General features: G+C 54.3%; 1 protein-coding gene across 1 annotated transcript in view; it reads right to left on the minus strand.

Annotated features, from left to right (window-relative positions):
* Positions 1–24,810, minus strand: part of sgsm3 (small G protein signaling modulator 3) — a 151,455-nt gene that overhangs the window by 55,583 nt on the left and 71,062 nt on the right. Inside the window, 7 exon segments of the mRNA XM_072492116.1 lie at positions 627–681; positions 8,502–8,657; positions 19,342–19,472; positions 22,601–22,655; positions 23,092–23,124; positions 23,127–23,173; positions 23,176–23,218. Of these exon segments, the coding sequence (XP_072348217.1) occupies positions 627–681; positions 8,502–8,657; positions 19,342–19,472; positions 22,601–22,655; positions 23,092–23,124; positions 23,127–23,173; positions 23,176–23,218 (520 nt within the window).

Below are 24,810 nucleotides of genomic sequence, written 5' to 3' on the forward strand. Positions count from 1 at the left end.
ACGAGGGGATTTTCACAGTAACTTCACTGCAGTGTTAATGTAACCTTTAAAAAAAAATATGTTCATGGAACATGGGCGTCGCAGGCTGTGCCAACATTTATTGCCCATCCCTTAGTGCCCTTGAGGGGGCAGTAAAGAGTCAACCACATTGCTGTGGGTCTGGAGTCACATGTAGGCCAGACTGGGTAAGGACGGCAGATTTCCTTCCCAAAAGGACATTAGTGAACCAGATTGGTTTTTTTTTACGACAATCGGCAAAGGTCACCATTAGACTTTAAAGTCAGATTTTTATTGAATTCAAATTTCACCATCTGCTGTGAATGGATCACTCTGGGTCTCTGGTTTACTGCTTGTGACACTAATAAAGATCATTATATGTTTGGCTTTACCATATAAAGTTAATGACAGTTCTATTACTGTACAAATAATTTCTATAACTCGATATGAAATAATCGGCGAGTATTAAATCTATTTTAATCTTATTCATGGGGGCCACAGATTGTCAACGAGCCCTGGTTTCAATCTTGCGGCGCCCGGAGGTGAAGGAGGGCCTCACATGCGGCCCACTCACCAGCCTGGGTTGCCCGTCACTGGGTTAGATTGAAGATGAAGGTAGTGGCACTCACCTCGCAGCCCGTTCAGCTCTCCAACCCAGCAATGCTCGTCTTTCTGAGATATAATCTGAAAGAGACAGGTGAGGATTCTCAGTCCGGCAGGGACGTGACACTCGAGATTCAACAATGGAACCAAGGTGATGACTTCCGGTAGCGGCCATGACCTGCTAGGTCACGCGAACGACAGCTCCCGCCGGGATCGGTGTTTCGGGCCGCTAAAACGAGCGGCGGCGGCAATTAACAGGAGGAACTGGCGTGGGAACAGGCGTGGGAACAGACGTGGGAGAGCCCCCCCCCCGGTGCATGGAGAGGACCAGGAGCGGAGCCGGCAGACGCGCGAACCCAGGGAAGAAGGTCGAGAAGGTCCGGGAGGACAAAATGGCGGCCGGAGAAGATCAGGAGGTGTGGGCCCAGTGGGCCAGAGAACAGCAGGAGCTCCTTAAAAACTGCTTCATGGAGCTGAAAACGGAGATGCTGGCCTCCATGGAAAGAATTGTGGTGACCCAGAAGGCGCAGGAGAAGGAGATCAAGGAGGTGAGGAGGAAGGTGGCGGAGAACGAGGACGAGATCCTGGGCCTGGTGGTGAAAGTGGAGGCGCACGAGGCGCTCCATAAGAGATGGCAGGAGAGGCTGGATGACCTTGAGTGCAGGTCTCTGAGCCACAATCTGTGGATCCCGAAGGAGCGGAGGGGGCGGACGCGAGCACGTACGTGACCACGACGTTGGGGACGCTGATGGGCTCGGGGGCCTGCCGCGGCCCTTGGAGCTGGATGGGGCGCACAGGGTTCTCGCCAGAAAGCCGAGGGTAAACGAGCCACCGAGGGCGATGGTGATACGGTTTCAGCGCTTGGCAGATCGGGAGCGGGTCCTGCGGTGGGCGAAGAAAGAGCGGAGCAGTCAGTGGGAGAATGGCGAGATCCGAATTTCCCAGGACCTGGGAGCTGAGCTGGCGAGGAGGCGTGCAGGTTTTAACCGGGCGAAGGCGGTCCTCCACGGTCAAGGGGTGAAGTTTGGGCTCCTGCACCTGGCGATACTGTGGGTAACATACCAGGACAGGCACCACTATTTTAATACCCCAGACAAGGTGTGGTCGTTCATCAGGCAGCAGACACTGGACCTGAACTAAGGGACTGTTGTATGGGGGTGAAATGTGCGGGTGGGGAGGGACCGAGGGGAGGACGGCGGGTAAAGCATAAGTTTATGGGCATGTCTGCCCGAGTTTGGTTGGGGGTTTTGTTGTTTGTTTTGCTCGTTTTCCAGGTGTTTTGTTTTCTAGGTGTTCGGTGTTAGGGGGCGGGACAGGCCCGGGATGGGCTGTCCGGCGCACGGGGAGGTCCCAGATGGCGCTTGCCCCTCCACGCTGCAGGGGTGGCCCGAAGGAGGCCAAAAGTTAAGGGTTGGTATATAGAGGCGGGAGCGGCCGGGGTCAGCATGGGTGAGCTGACTCACGGAAGCACAATGGGGGGAAACCAGAGCTAAGTGGATGCTTGGCAGGGGAGGGGGGAGGGGGGGAAGGGGGGTTTGCGGGGGAGGGTGGGGGTGCTGCTTTGCTGACTGAAGGGGAGCCAGGTGAGGGGTATGGATGGAGAGCCGCCGGGGGGAGAGCTGGAGGAGAGAGGCGGGGGCACACTGTTGGCCGAAAAGGGAGATGGCTAGTCGGGGGGGATGGGGGGGGGGGGGGGGGGGTGGTTAACCCCCCCAACCAGGCCGACCACGTGGAACGTGAGGGGCCTGAATGGGCCGGTCAAGCGGTCCCGCGTGTTCTCACATTTGAAGGGGTTGAAGGCAGTCGCGGCCATGTTGCCAGAGACGCACTTAAAGCTCGCGGACCAGACGAGGCTGAGGAAAGGATGGGTAGGACAGGTGTTTCACTCGGGGTTAGACTCAAAGACAAGAGGAGTGGCCATTTTGGTCAGTAAATGAGTGGCGTTTGAGGCGGGGAGCATCGTGGCGGACAAGGGGGGCAGGTATATAATGGCGAGTGGCAAGCTGCAGGGGGCCCAGGTGGTGTTAGTGAATATATATGCCCCGAACTGGGACGATGTGGACTTTATGAGGCGCGTGTTGGGTAGGATCCCGGACTTGGAGATAAGTCACCTGATTATGGGAGGGGACTTTAATACGGTCTTGGATCCGAGCTTAGACCCTTCCAAGTCCAGAACGGGAAAGAGGCCGGCGGCGGCCAGGGCCTTGTGGGAGTTCATGGGCCAGAGGGGGGGGGGGGGGGGAGTAGACCCCTGGAGGTTTACGCGGCCAAAGACGAAGGTGTTTTCCTTTTTCTCCCATGTCCATAAAGTCTATTTGCGAATAAGACTTCTTTGTGTTGAGTAGGGCGTTAATCCAGAGGTTGGAGGGGGTAGAATACTCAGCCATTGCGGTCTCGGACCATGCCCTGCACTGGGTGGACCTGCGACTGGGGGCGGAACGGGGTCAGCGCCCTCTCTGGCGACTGGATGTGGGGCTGCTGGCGGACGAAGAGGTGTGCGGGCGGATAAGGAGGAGTATTGAGAATTACGTGGGAGCGAATGACACAGGAGAGGTGACGGTGGCAGTGGTTTCGGAGGCTCTGGAGGCGGTCATTAGGGGAGAGTTAATCTCCATTAGGTCCCATAGAGAGGAGGAGAGGGCGGAGAGGGAGAGACTGGTGGGAGAGATACTCAGGGTAGGTAGGAGGTACGCGGAGGCCTCAGAGGGGGGGGTTGTTGAATGAGCCCCGGAAATTACAGGCGGAGTTTGACTTGCTGTCCACGGGGAAAGCGGAGGCGCAGCTGAGGAAAGCGAAGGGGGCAGTTTATGAGTATGGGGAGAAGGCGAGTAGGATGCTGGCGCACCAGCTGCGCAGGAGGGAGGCGGCCAGAGAGATTGGGGGAATGTGGGACAGGGAAGGCAACATGGTGCTGAGCCCAGAGAGGGTCAGTGAAGTCTTCAGGGAGTTCTACGGAAGGTTGTACGAGTCAGAACCCCCCGGGGAGGGGGAAGGGATGAGGCGGTTCATGGACCGGTTGAGGTCCCCAAAGGTGGAAGCAGAGCGGGTGGAGAGATTGGGGGCCCCGATTGGGTTGGAGGAGGTAGTCAGGGGGCTGGCAGGCATGCAGACGGGCAAGGCCCCTGGCCCGGACGGCTTCCCCGTCGAATTTTATAAGAAGTTCTCGGAGCTGCTGAGCCCGCTCCTGATGAGAACCTTCAATGAGGCAAAGGAGAAAAGGATCCTCCCTCCGACAATGTCGCAGGCATTGATCTCGCTTATCCTGAAGGAGAAGGATCCGCTTCAGTGTGGGTCCTACAGGCCGATATCGCTCCTGAACGTGGATGCCAAGCTGTTGGCAAAAACTCTGCCCACCAGAATAGAGTAGTGTGTCCCGGGAGTGATTGGGGAGGATGAGACGGGTTATGTTAAGGGCAGGCAGCTGAACGCGAGGAGGCTCCGGAATATTATCATGATGCCCTCGGGGGGGGGGGGGGGGGGGGGGGGGGGGGGGGGGAGAGAAAGAGAGGTGGAGGTGGTGGCTGCGATGGACGCGGAGAAGGCCTTTGACAGGGTGGAGTGGGAGTATCTGTGGGAGGCGCTAGGCAGGTTTGGATTTGGGGAGGGATTTATAGGGTGGGTCAAGCTGCTGTACCAGGCCCCTGTAGCGAGTGTGTCCACAAACCGGCTAAGGTCGGAATATTTCAGGCTGCACCGGGGAACGAGACAGGGGTGTCCCCTGTCCCCGTTGCTGTTTGCCCTGGCAATTGAGCCGTTGGCCATTGCGCTCAGGACTTCGGGGGATTGGAGGGGGCTGGTGCGAGGAGGGGAGGAGCACCGGGTCTCCCTCTACGCGGATGACCTGCTGTTGTATATTTCGGACCCGTTGGAGGGGATGGGGGAGATCATGCGGATCCTGGGGGACTTTGGGAGGTTTTCGGGGTATAAGTTGAACGTGGGGAAGAGTGAGCTGTTCGTGGTCCAGGGTAGGGGCCAGGAGGAGAGACTGAGGGAGCTCCCGCTCAGGATAGTGGAGAGGAGCTTTCGGTACTTGGGGACACAAGTGGCCAGGAACTGGGATGCCCTGCACAGGCTCAACTTAACCCGGCCAGTGGAGCAGATGGAAGGAGAGTTTAAAAGGTGGGATATGCTCCCGCTTTCCCTGGCAGGACGGGTGCAGACTGCGAAGTTGACGGTTCTCCCCAGGTTCCTCTTCGTATTTCAGTGCCTCCCCATTTTCGTCCCCAAGTCCTTTAAGCGCGTGAATAGAATTGTTACGGGATTTGTGTGGGCGAATAAAACCCCGTGGCACTGAGGATCTGGGGGCAGTGGAGGAGACACAGGGGAGAGGAGGGGGCCTCGGTGTGAACCCCGATACTGAATAACCACAGATTTGCTCCGGGTAGGTTGGATGGGGGATACCAAGGCTGGTATAGGGCAGGTATTAGGAGGATGGGGGACCTGTTTATAGACGGGGTTTTCCCCAGCATGCAGGCGCTGGAGGAGAGGTTCGGCCTACCCCCCGGGGAATGCGTTCAGGTACCTTCAGTTTCGGGACTTCCTTAGAAAACAGGTGGGGACATTCCCGTGGCTGCCCCCACGTAGGATCCTGGACAGGGTGGTACCTGGCGTCTGGGTAGGGGAAGGTGTCGGACATATATCAGGAGCTGCAGGAGGTAGAGGAAGCCTCAGTGGGGGAGTTGAAGGATAAGTGGGAGGAGGAGCTGGGTGAGGGCCTGTGGGCCGACGCCCTGGGCAGGGTGAACGCCTCCTCATCATGTGCCAGGCTCGGATTAATCCAGTTTAAGGTGGTGCATCGGGCGCATATAACTGCGGCAAGAATGAGTAGGTTTTTTGGGGTGGAGGACAGGTGCCCGAGGTGTGCGGGGAGTCCGGCGAACCATGCCCATATGTTTTGGGCATGCCTGGCGCTTAAAGAATTCTGGCAGGGGTTTGCGAGGGTGATGTCTCGGGTTTTGGCCGCTCGGGTGAAGGCGAGCCCAGCGGTAGCGATGTTTGGGGTGGCGGAGGATCCGGGCGTGCAGGAAGCGAAAGAGGCCGAGGTCCTGGCCTTTGCCTCCCTGGTAGCCCGGAGACGGATTCTGTTAATGTGGAGGGACTCGAATCTCCCGAGTGTGGAGACCTGGATTAGCGGCATGGCGGGGTTAGTCAGCCTGGAGCGAATAAAGTTCGCCTTGAGAGGGTCCTTGATGGGGTTCTCCCGGCGGTGGCAACCTTTCCTTGACTTTCTAGGGGAGCAGTAAGTGTCAGCAGCAGCAGCATCCTGGGGGAGAGGGGAGGGGGGGGTACTGTTGATATAATGCGAGTTGGGCATGGAGACAAAACCCACCTGGTTCCGTTTTTTAAAAAAAAGTTCTGTTGTGTAAGTAGTTTCACTGTAAGCTTTGGGTTATGTTTATTGTTATTTTTTCTTACTATTTATATTTCTATCTTTGTTATGCAAAAACGCTCATTGGAAAAACTTTAATAAAACATTTATTTAAAAAACAACAATGGAACCAAGGTTAAAACTCGGAAGTACAAACTGCTCCGAGAGGATTTGGATCAGGTTTGTCCAAAGTCCGGCCCGGGAGCCGGAAGCAGCCCGGGAAGGTACAACTCCCTCCCTAACAGCACTGCTAATCCTGGTCCAGATGCAGAGGAGAGCGGGTTCGGGCAGGGGTCCCGCGAGGCTGTGCTTCTGTCGGGCCCCAGGGGGGCGAGGTTTCAGTGGGCCCCAGGAGGAGACGCTGCCGTGGTGAGTTTATGGGGGAAGAGTGTGGGTATGTGTGTGTGTGAGGAGGGGGTGCCAGTGAGTGAGTACGTGGGTGGGTGCTTGTGGGAGAGGGAGGGAATGGGGGGGGGGGGGGGGTAGGGGAGTGAGGGGGATGGAGTGTATGGGGTAACCGTTTTACTGCCTTACGCTCTGTCTCAGCTTTCTCTTTCACTCTTCCCACCACACACCAATACACACCCACTCACACCCACCTTCTCACAGGCTGGTTATTTTTACTTTTGTTACTTATTTTAAAAAACGTAACAATGTATTGCATTGACAGTGGCGAGGCTTTGCTCAGCAATGGTTTCTTTCCTTAACACCTGAAAACATTTTCTTTTGAAATTCATTGTATTGTTGTGCCGAACCTGAAATTTGTTTATTGGTCCCTTGAGTGAGAACAATGTGCAAATGTGGCCCCTCGAGCAAAAAAAGGTTGGACAAGCCTGTTCTAGATCGTAACATGGTCATGATTTTCGGAAACAAACTGCACTCCGTTATCAAATGGAAAACAATGGTGGCAGTGTTAATATCGAATCACGCCTTGCTCTGCTACCCAACTCCTCCGAGCGTCTCACCTTGCTCTCGTCCCTCCTTTACAATCCTTGTTCTTTATCTCCTCTCCGGGTTTCACAGCGAGATATCGCCGCTGCTTTCCTCTCAAAGTCTCTGCGCCGAACAAGACCCCACTCTTGGTAATTTGAAATTCCCGCTCGGCAAATCATTCTCTCGCTCTCTCTGTCCTCTGTTCTTTTCCCTCCTCTCCTGCCTTAATCTCTCTCTCCATTTAATTTAGCGCCCCATATCTGTGGCCACCCCTTTGACCATACCAGCTCAAGTTGCCTCGCTGACTTGGAAATATATCGGCCGTTCCTTCACTGTCACTGGGAGAAAATCCTGAAACTCCCTCCCTAACAGCACTGCGGGTGTACCTACACCTCAGGAAATGCAGCTGCTCATCACCACCTTCTCACGGGCAATTAGGGATGGCCAATAAATGCTGGCCTAGCCAACAATCCCACAAATAACTAAAAAGAAACTCACACCAAATCCCATTCATTCATCTCCCCCGAGCTTACTGACCTGCGAATCCTGGTCCAGTAACGGCTGAATCTTATAATTCTCACTCTTGATTTCAAATCCCTCCATGGCCTTGTCTCTCCCCATCTGTGTGTCCTGCTCCAGCCCCGCATCCCTTGAATTAGAACATAGAACATACAGTGCAGGAGGCCATTCGGCCCATCGAGTCTGCACCGACCCCACTTAAGCCCTCACTTTCACCCCATCCCCGTAACCCAATAACCCCTCTTAACCTTTTGGTCACTAAGGGCAATTTATCATGGCCAATCCACCTAACCTGCACGTCTTTCGACTGTGGGAGGAAACCAGAGCACCCGGAGGAAACCCACGCAGACACGGGGAGAACGTGCAGACTCCGCACAGACAGTGACCCAAGCCGGGAATCGAACCCGGGACCCTGGAGCTGTGAAGCCACAGTGCTAATCACTGTGCTACCGTGCTGCCCGGTTCTGGCCTCTTGCGCGTCCCTGATTGAATTGCTCCACCATTGGTCGCCATATCCTCAGCGAGCTGTTCCCACGCGCTGCAAGTCCCTTCCTAAACGTTATTGTCTCTCTATACCGCACTTCTAAACAAGCCTGTGTGTGTGTCTTTGGGTCACTTGTCCTAAAATCACCTCATGTCCTTCAGTGTCAAAGTCTGTGACGGCTCTGGTGAAAAGTGCACGGAGGTGGATTACTACATTAAAAGGCTCCATATCAATGAAATCTGTTGTTGGAAAGCTACATTACCCACTGTGGGGGGATTCAGATCTGTGGACACACAGGCCTATTGTGAGGGGCGGTCGTCTGGGGGAAGTGGTAAGTAAAACCCCAGAATTGATTCCGTTGACAATTACATCCTACATCCAGCGCCGGAACAGGCCATTCAGCCCATCGGGGTTTTACTGGCCCTTACGCTACACACAATCCCGATTCACCCATCTTAATTCCGTCCGATCAACATGCGTCGAGCGGGCTGCAAAGATAGTTAGCTTCCTTGGGGTACATCACCCAACACGAGGAGCTCCACACGGTTGGATTTCTGGGTATATTATCAGACAAACCTGCTCCTGACTCGCACTCACCGTGATAATGTCGTTTTTGCGGAATCCTAGTTCATCGTCATCGTGCCGTTCGAAGTCTAACAGCGCCTTGGCTCTCCGCCTCCGGTTGCAGGACACAGCCACGTAGTTCTCATGGTCCTTTTGGTGGCTCTCCATGGAGTAGTCTGCGGTCAGCTCCTGCCAAGGGAGAGATGGTTCACTAACTTGCCCAGTACACAAAACGCATCAGTTCAGGTGACAAGAGTCTCGAAAGGCAGAAGAGACTTTGGGCTGTGACAAAGCTCTGGATAGATACAATGGCCTAAACCTTGCACAGCTCAAGATCAGTATCACAGTCACCTGGAGCTTCACAGTAAAGAATAACGTGGAAATATTTCACAATCTAGAGGCTCAATCACTCCGTCCTCTGCACCCCTCAATCCCTCCGTCCTCTGCACCCCTCAATCCCTCCGTCCTCCGCACCCCTCAATCCCTCCGTCCTCCGCACCCCTCAATCCCTCCGTCCTCCGCACCCCTCAATCTCTCCGTCCTCCGCACCCCTCAATCCCTCCGTCCTCCGCACCCCTCAATCCCTCCGTCCTCCGCACCCCTCAATCCCTCCGTCCTCAGCACCCCTCAATCCCTCCATCTGTAGCCACCTGGGTTGGCCAATTCCTGACGTAAAATGGAGAACAGAAAAGGCTGAAGGGAAATTCAGCCAACACAGGCAAAAACTAGCAGGTGCAAGTTTACTGTGTATTAGACTCTGCAAAAGCCCAGACAGCATCGATACCAGCAACCATCGGCATAATAATGAAGCAGCCATCTACATACTAATGAGCGATCCCCGGGAACAATCAAAACATTTAGGGTAAACAAGGCCAAGCCAGACTCCTCGGCGCCAGCAGGAGCCAACACAAAAGAGGTTAACGGACACCTAAAGACCGCCCAACGATCAGGGAACCGCTCCAGCATTGGAGAAATCGAACCAAGCAACTGGAACGAAGTCCAATCACGTGAAACCAGGTACGGGGTACGCCCCAAAGGGCGGGAAGCCCCTGGGGATTATAAAGTAAAGCCCCCAAGTTCAAATCATTCTTCTTGACAGGGTCACTCAGCAACGCGAACCAACCCTTGACAGTGACCTGCCTCGCTGCCTCCAAAGAACGTAAGTCTCAAGTCAACGCTCGCTACGAGATAGGCGCCCCTAGCTACCAGTCCATATCAGTTTTGAATCCCGCAGACTCAGAACCCGAACGTAAGGCCATTTGTTCCCCATACCTGGTGGGCCAGTCTGAAGCGAAGTATAGGCCTGTTAGTGATAGAAACAGCTTAGAAAGTAGAGTTTATGCATGAGTAACGATTTACTGTGTATAATAAATGTGCTTTGATTTGAATCTTACTGATTGGTACGTTGAGTTATTGATCATTACTTGAACTTGAACCTTGTGGCGGTATCAGAAAGATACCTGGCGACTCTAGAGCAAAGGTTATAAAACAGAGCCAATTGAACCAACCAAAAGTTAGCAACATATTACTGGCGACATCCTGACGGGACCCGATCTAGAAGTGGCTTTACCACTCCGGGAGTACCCAAAATTTGAATTAGAAATCCAATTGGGAACAGAAAAACCACAAGTGTTCAAGCAGTTCTGATCAATCCGCATAATTTGGAAGTGTGTTAAATGCATGTGTAACTAACAGGGCGATAAGGTAATACGGATAGATTTTTTGTTGCGACAAAACTGTCGGGAGTTTGTATTCCGGAAAATAGCGAAAGCCGGACCCGTAATTACAGCACCGCCTTAGTAGCCCTTGTTCCAAATTTAAAGAGAAGTAATCAGAAAAGAAAGATGGCAATGCAGGCAATGCAACGCCTCATGAACCCCGAAGAATTCGTGATCACAGCGACCAGCAGCAGTAGAGTAGGACAGTGTCCCATTTTGGAAGAGGAAATCAGAAAGTACCTCAAATGGCCCCGTTGGAGCGAATTCTGTAACAATGAGGAAACAGGACCCGGGAGTATAGGACATACTTGGTGGGAGAACCTGAGCGAGATTCACAAGAAGAGCTTAGGAAAAGCTCGCAAGCCGATGGCAATGGTGTCCTGTTTGGCACAATTGCGAGGCACAGAGGAGGTCGTTAGTGCGCTCCGAAAGGAGATAGAAAGCATACAGCGAATGAGCAAGGTCGATGTCGGTGAGGTAGAGAAAGAGAACGCAGAGTTAAGGAGGAAGTTAGCAGCAAAAGACGGAGAGGTGGATGATGCCAAGTGGGCACACCAGTCTTGTCTGGCGTGCTTAAGCAGCTTCCAATCCCAGTACGAAAAGGCCTATCAGGACATGCAACGTGCAGTCCTGGTACGAGAAGAAACCGAGAAGCAGGTAGAGGCATTGCAGAGGCAGTGTAGTGACCTGAAGGCAGCGTTAAGAGCACTCCATGCTGCCACCACGGAGCAAAGACAAAGCTCATTAGACCACGCAAAGTGCCGGAAGCAGATTGCAGAACTGCAATCTCTGCTTTCAGTTCAAAAAGGATTCCAGGAAACCTTTGGATCACAGCTAGATGAGGAAGACGGCCCTGATTGGGAAGAATTGAGTGAGACAGCGCAGAGATATGTTCAGGGAACATGTGTGCAGGGAAAGCCCCAGAAGAGAAAAACGCCCCAACCCCCCACAGAGCAGATAGTTCAGGCTCCAATGAATCCAGTCACCACCCACCGGACCGCCACATCGGACGACACGGAATTTCTGTACACCACCCCCTTAACAATGACCCAATTACGGGACGCGTGCGATAAAATCAAAATGTTCCTCCCACCTCAGACCCCCACCACCTCTTTGCCAGAGTAAAGCAGCAGGCGACCATGTACGGCCTGGACGAGCGTGAGCAAGTGAAGCTCACAGTTTTGAGTTTAGACCCTTCGGTTGTAGCAGCCCTTCCTGACCCACAGAATGTAGGAGGAGGCACCCTTGCAGAAATCCATACCGCGATCCTAGATGCGATCGGGTATAACAGGGGTGACCCCGTAGATGGCCTCAATAAGTGCAGGCAAAAGAAAACCGAGCACCCCACAGCGTTTGCTGGACGCTTGTGGATCCATTTCGCAGCAGTTTTCGGAGACTTAGACCGCACCCATTTGTCCCCAGACAACATGGCCAAATGGACCCGCACCCTTATCTCCATGCCACAGAGACAGGACAGAAAGCTTGTGCCAATTATGATCCCTCAGAGGAGGCTCATAATGAGAAATGGGTTGTAAAAAGATTGTCCCGCACCTGGGAGCAACCTGTTCAAAACAAACCCACGAATAAAAATCCCGAAGAACAGCAGGCAGAAGCAGGCATACACGCAGTTAAGGCACACCAGAACCCCACCTGGGTAAATGAAGGAAAGAACAGCCCCCCCTCCCCCCCCCCCACCCCCCAAAGTCACACTCCTTACAACTGTGGACAGTTGGGACACTTTGCAAGAGAATGCAACGCTCCACAAAAGCAACAGAGAGCCCAGCAGACAGGCACTCGAAATAAGAACAGGACAAAGCCAATACATAGTGTTAGCACCCGTTCAGATCAGGCGGACCTGACCGGAACGGGCTGACAGTGTTCGGGCTCCCCAGTTGGGTCTGCGACACCCTTTGGGATAGGTCCGGCCGATCAGTAATTGCAGCAAAGATACGGGGACAACCCATCGAGTTTCTCTGGGACACGGGAGGGCCCGCACCACAATCAATTCCTCCACCATGTTTCAAAAGGACACGTGGCCCACTACAGCCATCATCACCCTCAGCGGCTTTACAGGCCACTCACAGCAGGGACACATCACAGCCCCTGTACCCATTCAAATCGGCAACATCACCACCAAGCACCCCATAGTTTTAGTCGATCTACCCCACACAGCAGAACACATTTTGGGCATAGATTTTATGAATTCCCACAACCTATCCTTTGATCCAGTCAACCAATGTGTCTGGAGAATGGCAAAATCTGCAAGAGCCCCCGCAGTGCTCACAATAGGAGAATACGCCAACAAGATTAGTGCAGTCAGCGAATTTTGGTTTGACTCAACTATGATTAGCACGGCCAAGCAGGTTAGGGCAGTTTTACAAAAGAACAGGACAGCATTCGCAACCCACAAACACGACTGTGGCCGGATGACTGGTTCAGTACAAATCACAGGACGTGACCCTAGACCCCAAAAGCAATATGGATTTCCCCAAGAGGCAGAGGGAGAAATCGTAAAAGTTATCGCCAGCTTATTAGAGCAGGGCGTACTTAGATCAGCAGCCTCCACTAATAATGCCCCGATTTGGCCAGTGAGAAAGCCCGATGGATCATGGCGACTGACCATTGATTACCGGGAACTCAACAAAGTCAGCCCCGCAGCAGCCCCCACGGTAGCCACAAGTCCCGAGACCATGCTCAAACAGGGAATCAACTCACAATTCTTCACAGTTTTGGACATCAGTAATGGATTCTGGTCCATTCCATTGGCAAAAGCGTGCCAATACAAATTTGCCTTCACGTTTAAAAATCAGCAGTACACATGGACATGCCTTCCACAAGGATTCCACAACTCCCCCTCCATTTTCCACCAACAGCTGGCAAATGGATTATCAAAATTTTCTCGCCCCGAATGTCTGGTCCAGTACGTAGACGGCCTACTACTGCTGACAGACACCAAGGAAGAGCACATCGAGCTTCTGGCCGAACTCCTGGAACTCCTACAGAAAATTGGTTGTAAAGTTCATCCCAAAAAGGCCCAGATTTTGGAAAACAAAGTGATATATTTGGGTACAATTATCACGCACGGGAAACGCGAGATCGAGCATAAAAGGATTGACTCGATTGCCAAATTGCCCTTTCCCCAGAACGTTTCAGCCCTCCGGTCGTTTTTAGGACTGGCTGGCTCACTGCCGAAACCACCTTGCCGGTTTCGCCAGCAAGGCAGCACCCCTCTCAAACCTCCTAAAGAAAGGAGCCCCCTGGGAATGGCTTCCGCAGCATACGGATGCTGTGGACTCGTTGAAAAGAGCACTCATAGCAGCCCCCGCACTACAAGTTCCAGACCCGCTTTCCCCTTACGCTATAGAGGTAGCGACCACAGACCGCACCCTTTCGGCCGTGCTCCTCCAGGAACGGCACGAACAGTTAAGGCCCGTGGCTTACGCCTCCAGAGTTTTAGATGCTGTGGAGCAGGGATTTTCAGCCTGTGAAAGGCACCTTCTCACAGTTTTCTGGGCAGTTCAGTATTTTTCTTACATAACCGGACTAAACCCCATCACAATCCTGACGGAACACCCCCCCACCCAACTTTTACTGGACGGACGACTTAAGGACGGCAGTCAGTTAAATAAGAGCAGCCAGGTGGACCCTTCTTTTGCAGGGACGGGACATCACTGTTAAAAGGACCAAGACCCACACTTTCTTAGCAGATAACCTACAGTACCCAGGCACCCCCATGAATGTGAAATTATTTCTCCACACCACAACACAGGCCCCATTATTGCTAAAACACCCCCCAGAAAGATAGGTAGTCCAACCCAGAGCCCTAAGCACACAGACACGTGCGAACCCATTAGGATATATGTGGATGGATCTTCCACAATATTAGAAGGGAAGGGCATAACAGGATGCGGCATTTACGTCGAGAACGCGCAGGGACGCGCCCTAGAAGAAATAGCAATAAAACTACCAGGACACTTAGGCGCGCAGGCTGCAGAACTTGCGGCCATCGCATACATTGTGGAACACCCAGATTCCTTCCCCAGCCCAGCAGACATATATTCGGACAGCCTCTATGTCTGCAACAGCCTTACGGAATTCCTAACCCTGTGGAAAGCAAGAGGATTTGTTTCCGCAGACGGAAAACCCCTCTCTTCAGCCCCATTGCTCCGTCACATTCTAGAAAAAGCACAGGGCAGGACCTTTGGAATAGTTAAAGTTCGTAGTCACCATCGTTCCTCCCCCCCATGAAATGTGAAAGCCGACGCACTGGCAAAAGCAGGTTCCAGGCACGGATATTTTTGGACACCCCCCGAAAGCGCACCAGTGAATGCAGTTCAGGTCTCGCAGACTAATATCGAGGATTTAGTGCAGGCCCAGAAGCAGGACAGCAATCTCAGGGAGATTTTGAAAGGAAACCATCCAGCACCCTATGATAGATTCAAAAATGCTCTGACCACACATGACCGTGTGGTGTTAAAAGACACCCTTTATGTGGTTCCTGAACAGGACAGGAATCAGCTCATTTGTTTGTTCCATGACAGTCATGGACATCAGGGAATCGATCCCACTACAGCCCACCTCAGGCAGCTCTGCTGGTGGCCGAGTTTAAAAGACGATGTAACTCACTACGTTTAGAATTGCCTTATCTGTGCCCAGAACAACCCGGACAGATACGCAAAAAAGGCTCAGCTTAGTCACACCAGACCTGTTAATGGCCCCTGGACTAACCTCCAGATTGATTATATTGGACCATTGCCCCCTTGCAGGAATGGTTATAAATATGTACTCGTGGTGATAGACATGTTTACAAAATGGGTAGAGGCATTCCCATCCAGAACGAACACGGCAAAGACCACAGCCAAGATTTTAACCACCACATCTTTACGAGATGGGGACGACTCCCCCGCAGCATTGAATCCAATCAAGGTTCCCATTTTACGGGACGCGTCATGAAGAACGTCCTCACGATATTTGGCATTACCCAAAAATTCCACAGCGCATACCACCCACAGTCGAGTGGTATCGTGGAGCGCATGAATCGGACCCTAAAAGCTACCCTCCGAAAAATGGTCCAGCAAAACAACACCACTTGGGATTCAGTCCTCCCTTTTGCGCTGATGTTTTTGCGAAATACGCTTTTAACATCTACAGGTTACACTCCACACACTCTCATGACCGGACGCCCCATGAAAGGCACAGAAATTTTATTAGGATTAGATTTGACTAGTCCCGAAGTGACAGCCCTCACACACGAGAAAGCAGTAGAACAACTGGTACAAAATGTAAAAACGGCTCAGCTAGCAGCCGCAGTGAAATTGGGCACCAGAAAGAAACAGAGCAAGGCCTGTTTCGATAAGACAGTGCATGCGACTGAGTTCAGTGTAGGACAGCAAGTCATGCTCTCCGTATACAACCCCAGCACATTCCTGTCACCTAAATATTCGGGTCCGTACTCCATTGCGGACAAAGTCAGCCCTTCCGTCTACAAAATAAAGTATCCCAACGGAAAGACTGCGTGGTTCCATATCAATCAGCTTAAGGCATATGGAACACAGTCGAACCACACACACCACGTCATGCGCGACGCAGCAGACGCCCACAGCCAACGTAACCCTCCCCTCCCCCAACACGTCCAGCCCAGCCACGGACTCAACCCCGACTCCACCCCCGAAATATACACTCCGCCCCGGAACGCCCACAGACTGCAGCAGCAGCGACAGCGACTGTGACTCAGACAATAGCCACAGCACGCCTCCCTACTATCCCCATGCAACAGGACGCACACCCAGCGAATCTGACCACAATTCGAGTGATCCCTTCATGATCACTTTCCTAAACAAACCCCACCACCGACCACCGACCTACAATGACGACCCCGATTCCGTCCCCACAGAACTAGACACCACCTATTGGCACCGAGGTAATTCGTACAGACTCATCCGGAATGACGAGAGGGATCCCAAATCACACCATGCAGCCCTATCAGCCCTGATACACTCGAGAGTTTGGCATCCGGGAGAAGATGACGACTTTGAGTCTGACTCCCAAAACGAGAACCCCTTTGCGACCCTGTTCGCAACCGATAACTGAGGTGTCCAGATGATGTTTTAAAAAGGAACCGCTTGGGAGAAAACGGTGACCTTTCTGATGGAACCTGCAGCATGTTTAATGTTGTTTGTTAGTTGTATTGTTAAATGGTGTTTGTCAGACCGGAATTTATTTTTTCCCACGGCCCCACGCCACCACCCTTCTGACGCCCACTGGCAGTCAGAGAAACTAGTTTGTCCCGGACGCTAGTTCAGAGGAACTAGTTTGTCCACAGAGATTTGTTAATGTCCCAGACGCCAGTTCAGAGGAACTCGCCTGGCGACAGAAACACAGACCCCTGTTCGTAACTGCTCTTCTGGTTCGAAGGAAGAATCGATACGGCAACCCCCCACGATGACTACATTTCTTGCCCGTTCTTGTCGGTTGCTCAGGCAGTGGAGAAATGGCTTGGGACCCACCCTGCCTGGGAACCCCCCTCTGGTCAGCTACGTTCGGGTAGAGCACACACGGCATTGGTCGCCGTCCTACCCAGGGATTCCATCCAAATCTTACCCGTCGCGGCCCATACGCACCTCATTTTGGCAATTTTCGTTCAAAAAGTTTTGTTTTGTTTCAGGTGACCCTTAGGTTGCCAACCCTATGCTATTTACATCCTCAAACATTTGGATGGTAAATCGCACAGCCTGCGAGACGGCTCGCACTGTTTCAGTATTTTTAAGTGTGTCTTGTCCTGAACATTCGGTTTTTTAAAAAAATGAGGGAGTCACACAGTGACCAATTATAAAGGGAGTAATTGCCACTAAAGAACAGACATGCTATCATACGAGATATTAAAACAAGGCAGTGACAGACACTATGCTTGATCCCACAGAACTCCAGAGGCTCCAGGAACAGAAGAGAAAAGAGAAAGAAGAACCATGAGGACATCCTCCGTGTTGCTCATCACCCTAATGAACATTTGGTTGCGCGCGAACGCGAACCCCCTGACCCCAACCCCCCCCCCAGCCGTTAATGATTCACTTCCCCATAGTACCCAGAGCCCAGTCACAAGCGACACCACACCATCTTGGTGTGACAGGTTTATAACCTGGTATTCCGTGTCCTACTTAATAGAATCCCTACTAGTATTGGCGATATTCTGCTGCATCGTGCAGACTATTCATCTGAGGAAATGGAGAAGGAGAGCCTACCCCGCTCGCACCCCGGTATATAGGATCAGATCCCCTATTTTCAGTTATGACCAGACACCCGACCCCCGCGATCTATAATAAAGAACATTTGCGTTCCTTTTTGTGAATAAAGAAATGTTTCATGAGTGATTGTACAATCCTGAGCTTGACTGCCAAGCCAGGAAAATGTGAATAATGCTGCTATGATTTTGTTTGTAATATTTAGGAAGTTAGTATGATTGAATGTTTGAGTGAGTGTAGTATATTGAGGATAGTTAGAAGTACCGTTTTTCTTATTTTGTAATGCATGTCCCTGCTTTGGCACAGTGCCACTTAGAATTGTCAGTTAAAAATTTTCCTGCATAGTTATGGTCAGTGTAGAGGCTATAAAAGAGTGCTCGCTGGGTCAGGGAATGAAGAACAACGCAGTTATGTGATCCTTCATGCTTCGCGTTAGGATCACAAGGAGGGTGTGTAACCACCTGGGTTGGCCAATTCCCGACGTAAAATGGAGAACAGCAAAGGCTGAAGGGAAATTCAGCCAACACAGGCAAAAACTAGCAGGTGCAAGTTTACTGTGTTAGACTCTGGAAAAGCCCAGACAGCATCGATACCAGCAACCATTGGCATAATAATGTAGCAGCCATCTACATACTAATGAGCGATCCCCGGGAACAATCGAAACATTTAGGGTAAACAAGGCCAAGCCAGACTCCTCGGCGCCAGCAGGAGCCAACACAAAAGAGGTTAACGGACACCTAAAGACCGCCCAACAATCAGGGAACCGTTCCAGCATTGGAGAAATCGAACCAAGCAACTGGAACGAAGTCCAATCACGTGATACCAGGTACGGGGTCCGCCCCGAAAGGCGGGAAGCCCCTGGGAACTATAAAGTAAAGCCCCCAAGTTCAAATCGTTCTTCTTGACAGGGTCACTCAGCAAAGCGAACCAACCCTTGACAGTGACCTGTCCAGCTGCCTCCAAAGAACGCAAGTCTCAAGTCAACGCTCGCTACAAGATAGGCGTCCCTAGCTACCAGTCCATACCAGCTTTGAATCCCGCAGAGTCAGAACCTGAACGAAAGGCCATTTGTTCCCCTGGCCTGGTGGGCCAATTCCGAAGCGAAGTATAGGCCTGTTAGTGATAGAAACAGCTTAGAAAGTAGAGTTTATGCATGAGTAACGATTTACTGTGTATAATAAATGTGCTTTGATTTGAATCTTACTAATTGGTGTATTGAGTTATTGATCATTACTTGAACTTGAACCTCGTGGCGGTATCATAAAGATACCTGGCGACTCTAGAGCAAAGGTTATAAAACAGAGCCAATTGAACCAACCAAAAGTTAGCAACACATCCTCCGCACCCCTCAATCCCTCCATCCGCCGCACCCCTCAATCCCCCCCCCGGTCCTCCACACCGCTCAATCCCTCCGTCCTCCGCACCCCTCAACCCCTCCGTCCTCCACACCCCTCAATCCCTCCATCCGCCACACCCCTCAATCCCTCCGTCCGCCACACCCCTCAATCCCCCCCCGTCCTCCTCAATACCCCCGTCCTCCACACTCCTCAAACCCCCTGACCTCCACACTCCTCAATCCCCTCGTCCTCCGCATCACTCAATCCTCTCTCACCCACTCCCAATCACTGCTACTCCACTGGGAGAGCACATCCGGGTCACCCACCACTGCTCCCTCTACAACAAGTCCCTGTCCCAGGTCACACCATGGAAACATTAAGTAAAGCCTCCCCACCCCATTAGGCACCTTCTGATGGACAATGGTTATGGAAAAGCTCCCGGTTAGGTCTCGGTAATGATGAGGCTGCCCTACTCCTGTCCATATATACTTGGGATATAATCTGATGGCTGTGACAGATGCTTTATTGGAGAGAGTTGTCGTGGGTCCTCTTTGCTATTCCCCCTTTGCCGTTTACTCACAATGCTGCAATTCTTGGGGTCCAGGCATTGAAAGTGCCGAGCTACTTGAAGAATGGCTTCCCGTAGGTCCGCTACCACCTCAGTCTGTTTGATATTTTTTGCCTTCAATGCCTCCGCATCTTCGTTGTCCCCTGTCAATAATGGAACAGGGAAGAGCATTAAAGAAAGACGGTGAGCGAGGAGCGAGTGAGTGTAACCAGGCCACCTGGAGCATTTCAGCCACAATCAGGCCAGCACGGGTTAACATTGGCCAATACACATCACATCCCTTCATCAGCTCATCAGGAGGTTGCTCATGGAGTCAGAAAGATATTTGGTCGCACAGCTGAAGGGTCCGGAATGTACCAGTGGCAAATGCATCGAGTAGGATTGTATGGAGATTTAAAAAAATATATATTTTTATTGTCACAAGTGGGCTTACATTAACACTGCAATGAAGTTACTGCGAAAAGCCCCTAGTCGCCACATTCCGCAGCCTGTCGGGTACACAGAGAGAGAGTTCAGAATGTCCAATTCACCTAACAAGCACGTCTTTCGGGACTTGTGGGAGGAAACCGGAGCACCCGGAGGAAACTCACGCAGACACGGGGAGAGCGTGCAGACTCCGCACAGACAGTGACCCAAGCCGGGAATCGAACCTGGGACCCTGGCGCTGTGAGGGGGTGTGTGGAAGAGATGCGGAGGAATGAATGGGGTAGGAGGAGGAGTGGGGACAGAACCGGGGGAGGGGGGAGGAGGGACCGGGGGAGGGGGAGGAGGGACCGGGGGAGGGGGAGGAGGGACCGGGGGAGGGACATGAGGGACCGGGGGGGGAGGAAGGGGGACCGGGGGGGTGGAAGGGGGACCGGGGGGGTGGAAGGGGGACCGGGGGGGGTGGAAGGGGGACCGGGGGGGGGAGGAAGGGGGACCGGGGGGGGGAGGAAGGGGGACCGGGGGGGGGAGGAAGGGGGACCGGGGGGGGGGGGGGGGGAGAGGAAGGGGGACCGGGGGGGGGGGGAGGGGGACCGGGGGGGGGGGGGGGGGAGGGGAGGAAGGGGGACCGGGGGGGGGGGAGGAAGGGGGACTGGGGGGGGAGGAAGGGGGACCGGGGGGGGGGGGGGGGGGGGAAGGGGGACTGGGGGGGGAGGAAGGGGGACTGGGGGGGGGGAGGAAGGGGGACTGGGGGGGGGAGGAAGGGGGACTGGGGGGAGGAGGAAGGGGGACCAGGGGGGGGGGGGGGGGGGGAACCGACCGGGGGGGGGGAGGAAGGGGGACCCGGGGGGGGGGGGGGGGACCGGGGGGGGGAGGAAGGGGGACCGGGGGGGGGGGGGGACCGGGGGGGGGAGGAAGGGGGACCGGGGGGGGAAGGAAGGGGGACCGGGGGGGGAGGAAGGGGGACCGGGGGGGGGGAAGGAAGGGGGACCGGGGGGAGGAAGGGGGACCGGGAGGAGGAAGGGGGACCGGGGGGAGGAAGGGGGACCGGGGGGAGGAAGGGGGACCGGGGGGACCGGGGGGAGGAGGGGGGACCGGGGGGAGGAGGGGGGACTGGGGGGAGGAGGAGGGACCGGGGGGAGGAGGAGGGGCCGGGGGGAGGAGGAGGGACCGGGGGAGGAGGAGGGACCGGGGGGAGGAGGAGGGACCGGGGGGAGGAGGAGGGACCGGGGGGAGGAGGAGGGACCGGGGGGAGGAGGAGGGACCGGGGGGAGGAGGAGGGACCGGGGGGGGGTGGAACCGGTCGGTGGGGGGGGGGGGGGGGGAAGGACCGGGGGAGGAGGAGGGGGAGGGGAAGAGGAGGGACCAGGGGAGGAGGAGGGGGGACCGGGGGAGGAGGAGGGGGGACCGGGGGAGGGGGAGGAGGGACCGGGGGAGGGGGAGGAGGGACCGGGGGAGGGGGAGGAGGGACCGGGGGAGGGGGAGGAGGGACCGGGGGAGGGGGAGGAGGGACCGGGGGAGGGGGGAGGAGGGACCGGGGGAGGGGGGAGGAGGGACCGGGGGAGGGGGGAGGAGGGACCGGGGGAGGGGGGAGGAGGGACCGGGGGAGGGGGGAGGAGGGACCGGGGGAGGGGGGAGGAGGGACCGGGGGAGGGGGGAGGAGGGACCGGGGGAGGGGGAGGAGGGACCGGGGGAGGGGGAGGAGGGGCCGGGGGAGGGGGGGGGAGGAGGACCGGGGGGGAGGAGGGGGGAGGAGGACCGGGGGGGTGGAGGGGGACCCGGGGGAAGGAGGGGGACCGGGGGGAGGAGGGGGACCGGGGGGGAGGAGGGGGACCGGGGGGAGGGCGGGTCCGGGGGAGGGGAGGGTGGACCGGGGGAGGGGGGATGGGGGAGGGGAGGGGGACGGACCGGGGGGAGGGGGAGGAGGGACCGGTGGGAGGGGGAGGAGGGACCGGGGGGAGGGGGAGGAGGGACCGGGGGGAGGGGGAGGAGGGACCGGGGGGAGGGGGAGGAGGGACCGGGAGGAGGGGGAGGACGGACCGGGGGGAGGGGGAGGAGGGACCGGGGGGAGGGTAGGAGGGGACCGGGCGGAGGGGGGAACCGGGCGGGGGGGCGGAGAAGGGACCGGGCGGAGGGCGGAGGAGGGACCGGGGGGAGGGCGGAGGAGGGACCGGGGGGAGGGCGGAGGAGGGACCGGGGGGAGGGCGGAGGAGGGACCGGGGGGAGGGCGGAGGAGGGACCGGGGGGAGGGCGGAGGAGGGACCGGGGGGAGGGCGGAGGAGGGACCGGGGGGGAGGGGGGGCGGAGGAGGGACCGGGGCATGGCGTGGGAGGAGCGACCGGGGGGGATCGGGGCAGGGGGAAGAGGGACCGGAGGGAGGGGGAGGAAGGGCCGGTGGGAGGGGGGGAGGAAGGACCGGAGGGAGGGGGGGAGGAGGGACCGGAGGGGGGGGGGGGGGGGGGGGGGGGGGGGGGGAGGGGGGACCGGAGGGAGGGGGGGGAAATTTATAAAATTACATTTCATAAAACAACGGTGACACAGGGTGAAATGATGATCAGTCCAGGGAAAGTAACGAGTGATATCCATGCCTATCTGATATCCCTGCTTTGGAAAAGCCAAATATTGAGAATGCTGGAAATGTGAAATAAATGCAGTAAATGATAGAAATTCTCAACAAGTCCGGCAGCACCGGAGCTAATGGAAAGGCCACGGACCTAAAACGTCAACACTTTCTCTAGTCACAGATGCTGCCAGACCAGCTGAGTATTCCCAGCATTCCTGCTCGTCTATCCTTGTCTGTGACTCTTTACGATATTGGTATCCACGGTCAGGAAGAGGGTGAACTTACCAAAAAGTAGCGCTCCCAGTCCAGACTTCCGACGTTGGGATTGTCGTCGAACAATCTAGAAGAGGAGGAAATGAATGACAGGTAGCAGTGAAACCATTTCTCACATTCTCACCGTGGACGAGGGAAGGAGGGATTTGCTGCTGAAAGTTGGATCTTCACAGATCAGTCAATGTCAGCTGGGGCCAAGCGTTTCTTTTCTTCTATTTCAAGTGAAAGTGACCAAGCCACAGACACGACATCTCACGCCCGAGTGTTCAGCAAACATAACCGCACCTGCCCTTCAAAATGCAGGAACAGTGTGCCCACACTCCGGCCCTGCCCACACTACAGCCCCACCCCCCCCCCCCCCCCCCCCCCCCCCCTGCCTGCCAGAGCTTGGTTTCCTCTCCCCGGTCTTACGGCATATCGTGTGCCCTAAAGCGAGATGCAGACGGGTGCAAACAGCAACTTCCAGGGTCTACACACATTGCTTCATCGCTGACCGTTAGTACCTTTGTGAAGTTTGGCATTATTGCCTGCGGGACCTCTGGCTCTGGTCTGCAATCAGGTACGCCAGATGTTTCCTCCTCTGGGTTCAATCATGTCATCCGTCAATGACCCGGCGAGCTTCATCGACTCCTGTGGAGAAACATCCAGCTGCTTATTGTACCAGTACATACAAGTGAGCGGGTGTTGGCCCCAACCCATTAGGGTCTGAACATGATTGAAATAAGCTTGATTGTCTCGTGTCCAGAGCCCTTGCATCGGGAGCTTTGCCATGTTTACCCACAGTTCGATGCATCTCTGCAAAAAACCCGCCCTTGGAAAGATTCCAGCTTCACACCAACACGGTGATCGCTGGTACATTGGTGGCGCAGAAGTGCTTCCTTGTAAACTTCACGTACGGTTCCACAGTAAACGTAATTTTGCTCCATCGCGTGCTGTGCTATTAGTTAACCATTACTGACTGACCACACACCATGATTTCAGTTAATTATTATAGACTGACTGCTCAGTCACACACTGCATTATTACTGACCGACCGTATACGGTTATTGGTTACTAATTACTGACCATCCACTGACCTGGGTTTTCACAATGATAGAGGGACTCGCCATTGATGCCAAACTGGCAGATGATCCCGAAAATCATGTTCCACCCCCTCCCCCACACACCTGGCACCTGCCACTTTTGTGGGGTCAGGTCATGTTTCATGGAGGCAGCTGCCCACCAAAATCAGCAGCTGCCTCACCCACGTGCGATTTCGGTGCGAGGGGTTTCAGGCGCAGATTGAACCTGGTAGGAGCAAATCTGAACTTTGTGGATTCATTTGGATACTTTCTTAAAGTAGGCATGAATGTACATTAAAAAATGCATAACCTCAAACCATAAAGCTCATTGGAACTCTCAAAAACTGTCAAAATGAATCACCAAAGGGAGCTGTCAAGGCATTTAAAACTCCTGCCTTTTAACTCTGAAAAAGAAAACTAGGTGAATATAATTGCTTGCAGTTTCTCTCTGTCTGCAGGCATAAGCCATCACTGGATTAGTGCTGCATGACTAATTTCACAAACATCCACCTTCACAGTCGGGCAGCTGACATTTCACAGTTTGCTCGACAGTCCCAAGTCAATGTGGTCTCTTTGAAGTAGGACGGTGAATTGCAACGCTTGTTTTTAATGAGGAACATGCAATTGAATGAAGTGTTTTGTTATTACACAGGATAATGTAGTTGACGGAATGTAAATGCAGTAAATGTTTTTCTTTAATGAAGTAAAAAAAAAAAAATGAAGTCTGCAATTGACCCGTAGAACTTTTAAAAAGTATCTCAGCATGGGTTCTGAGATCTGCCCAGAGTCGACATTGGGTGACTTGGTATGGTAGGTGCAAGGGCATAGGGTGGTGGGTCATGAGTTGTGATAGGGGCTATAAAGGACCACAGGGTGTGGTTGGGAGGCATAAGTTGGCATGGAGGGTTAGTGGGGCCATGAGGGTGGGCAAGGGTTAACATGGAGGGTGTGAGGGGCCATTGGGATTGGGCAGAAGGACATGGGTTTGGCATGGAGGCTGCGAAGGACCATTGTATTTTTTTGGGTTGGGGGGGGGGGGGGACGATGAGGAATGGAGAGTGCGTGGGGCGAGGGATGTTTTACATTTCCCTGATTCTTTGAAGACATCGATACAGTGCCAGTGCACCGAGGCAGACCCTCCAGCCAGCCCACCTCCACACC

This window comes from Scyliorhinus torazame, chromosome 29 (assembly GCF_047496885.1).
Source record: "Scyliorhinus torazame isolate Kashiwa2021f chromosome 29, sScyTor2.1, whole genome shotgun sequence".
NCBI classification, from domain to species: domain Eukaryota; kingdom Metazoa; phylum Chordata; class Chondrichthyes; order Carcharhiniformes; family Scyliorhinidae; genus Scyliorhinus; species Scyliorhinus torazame.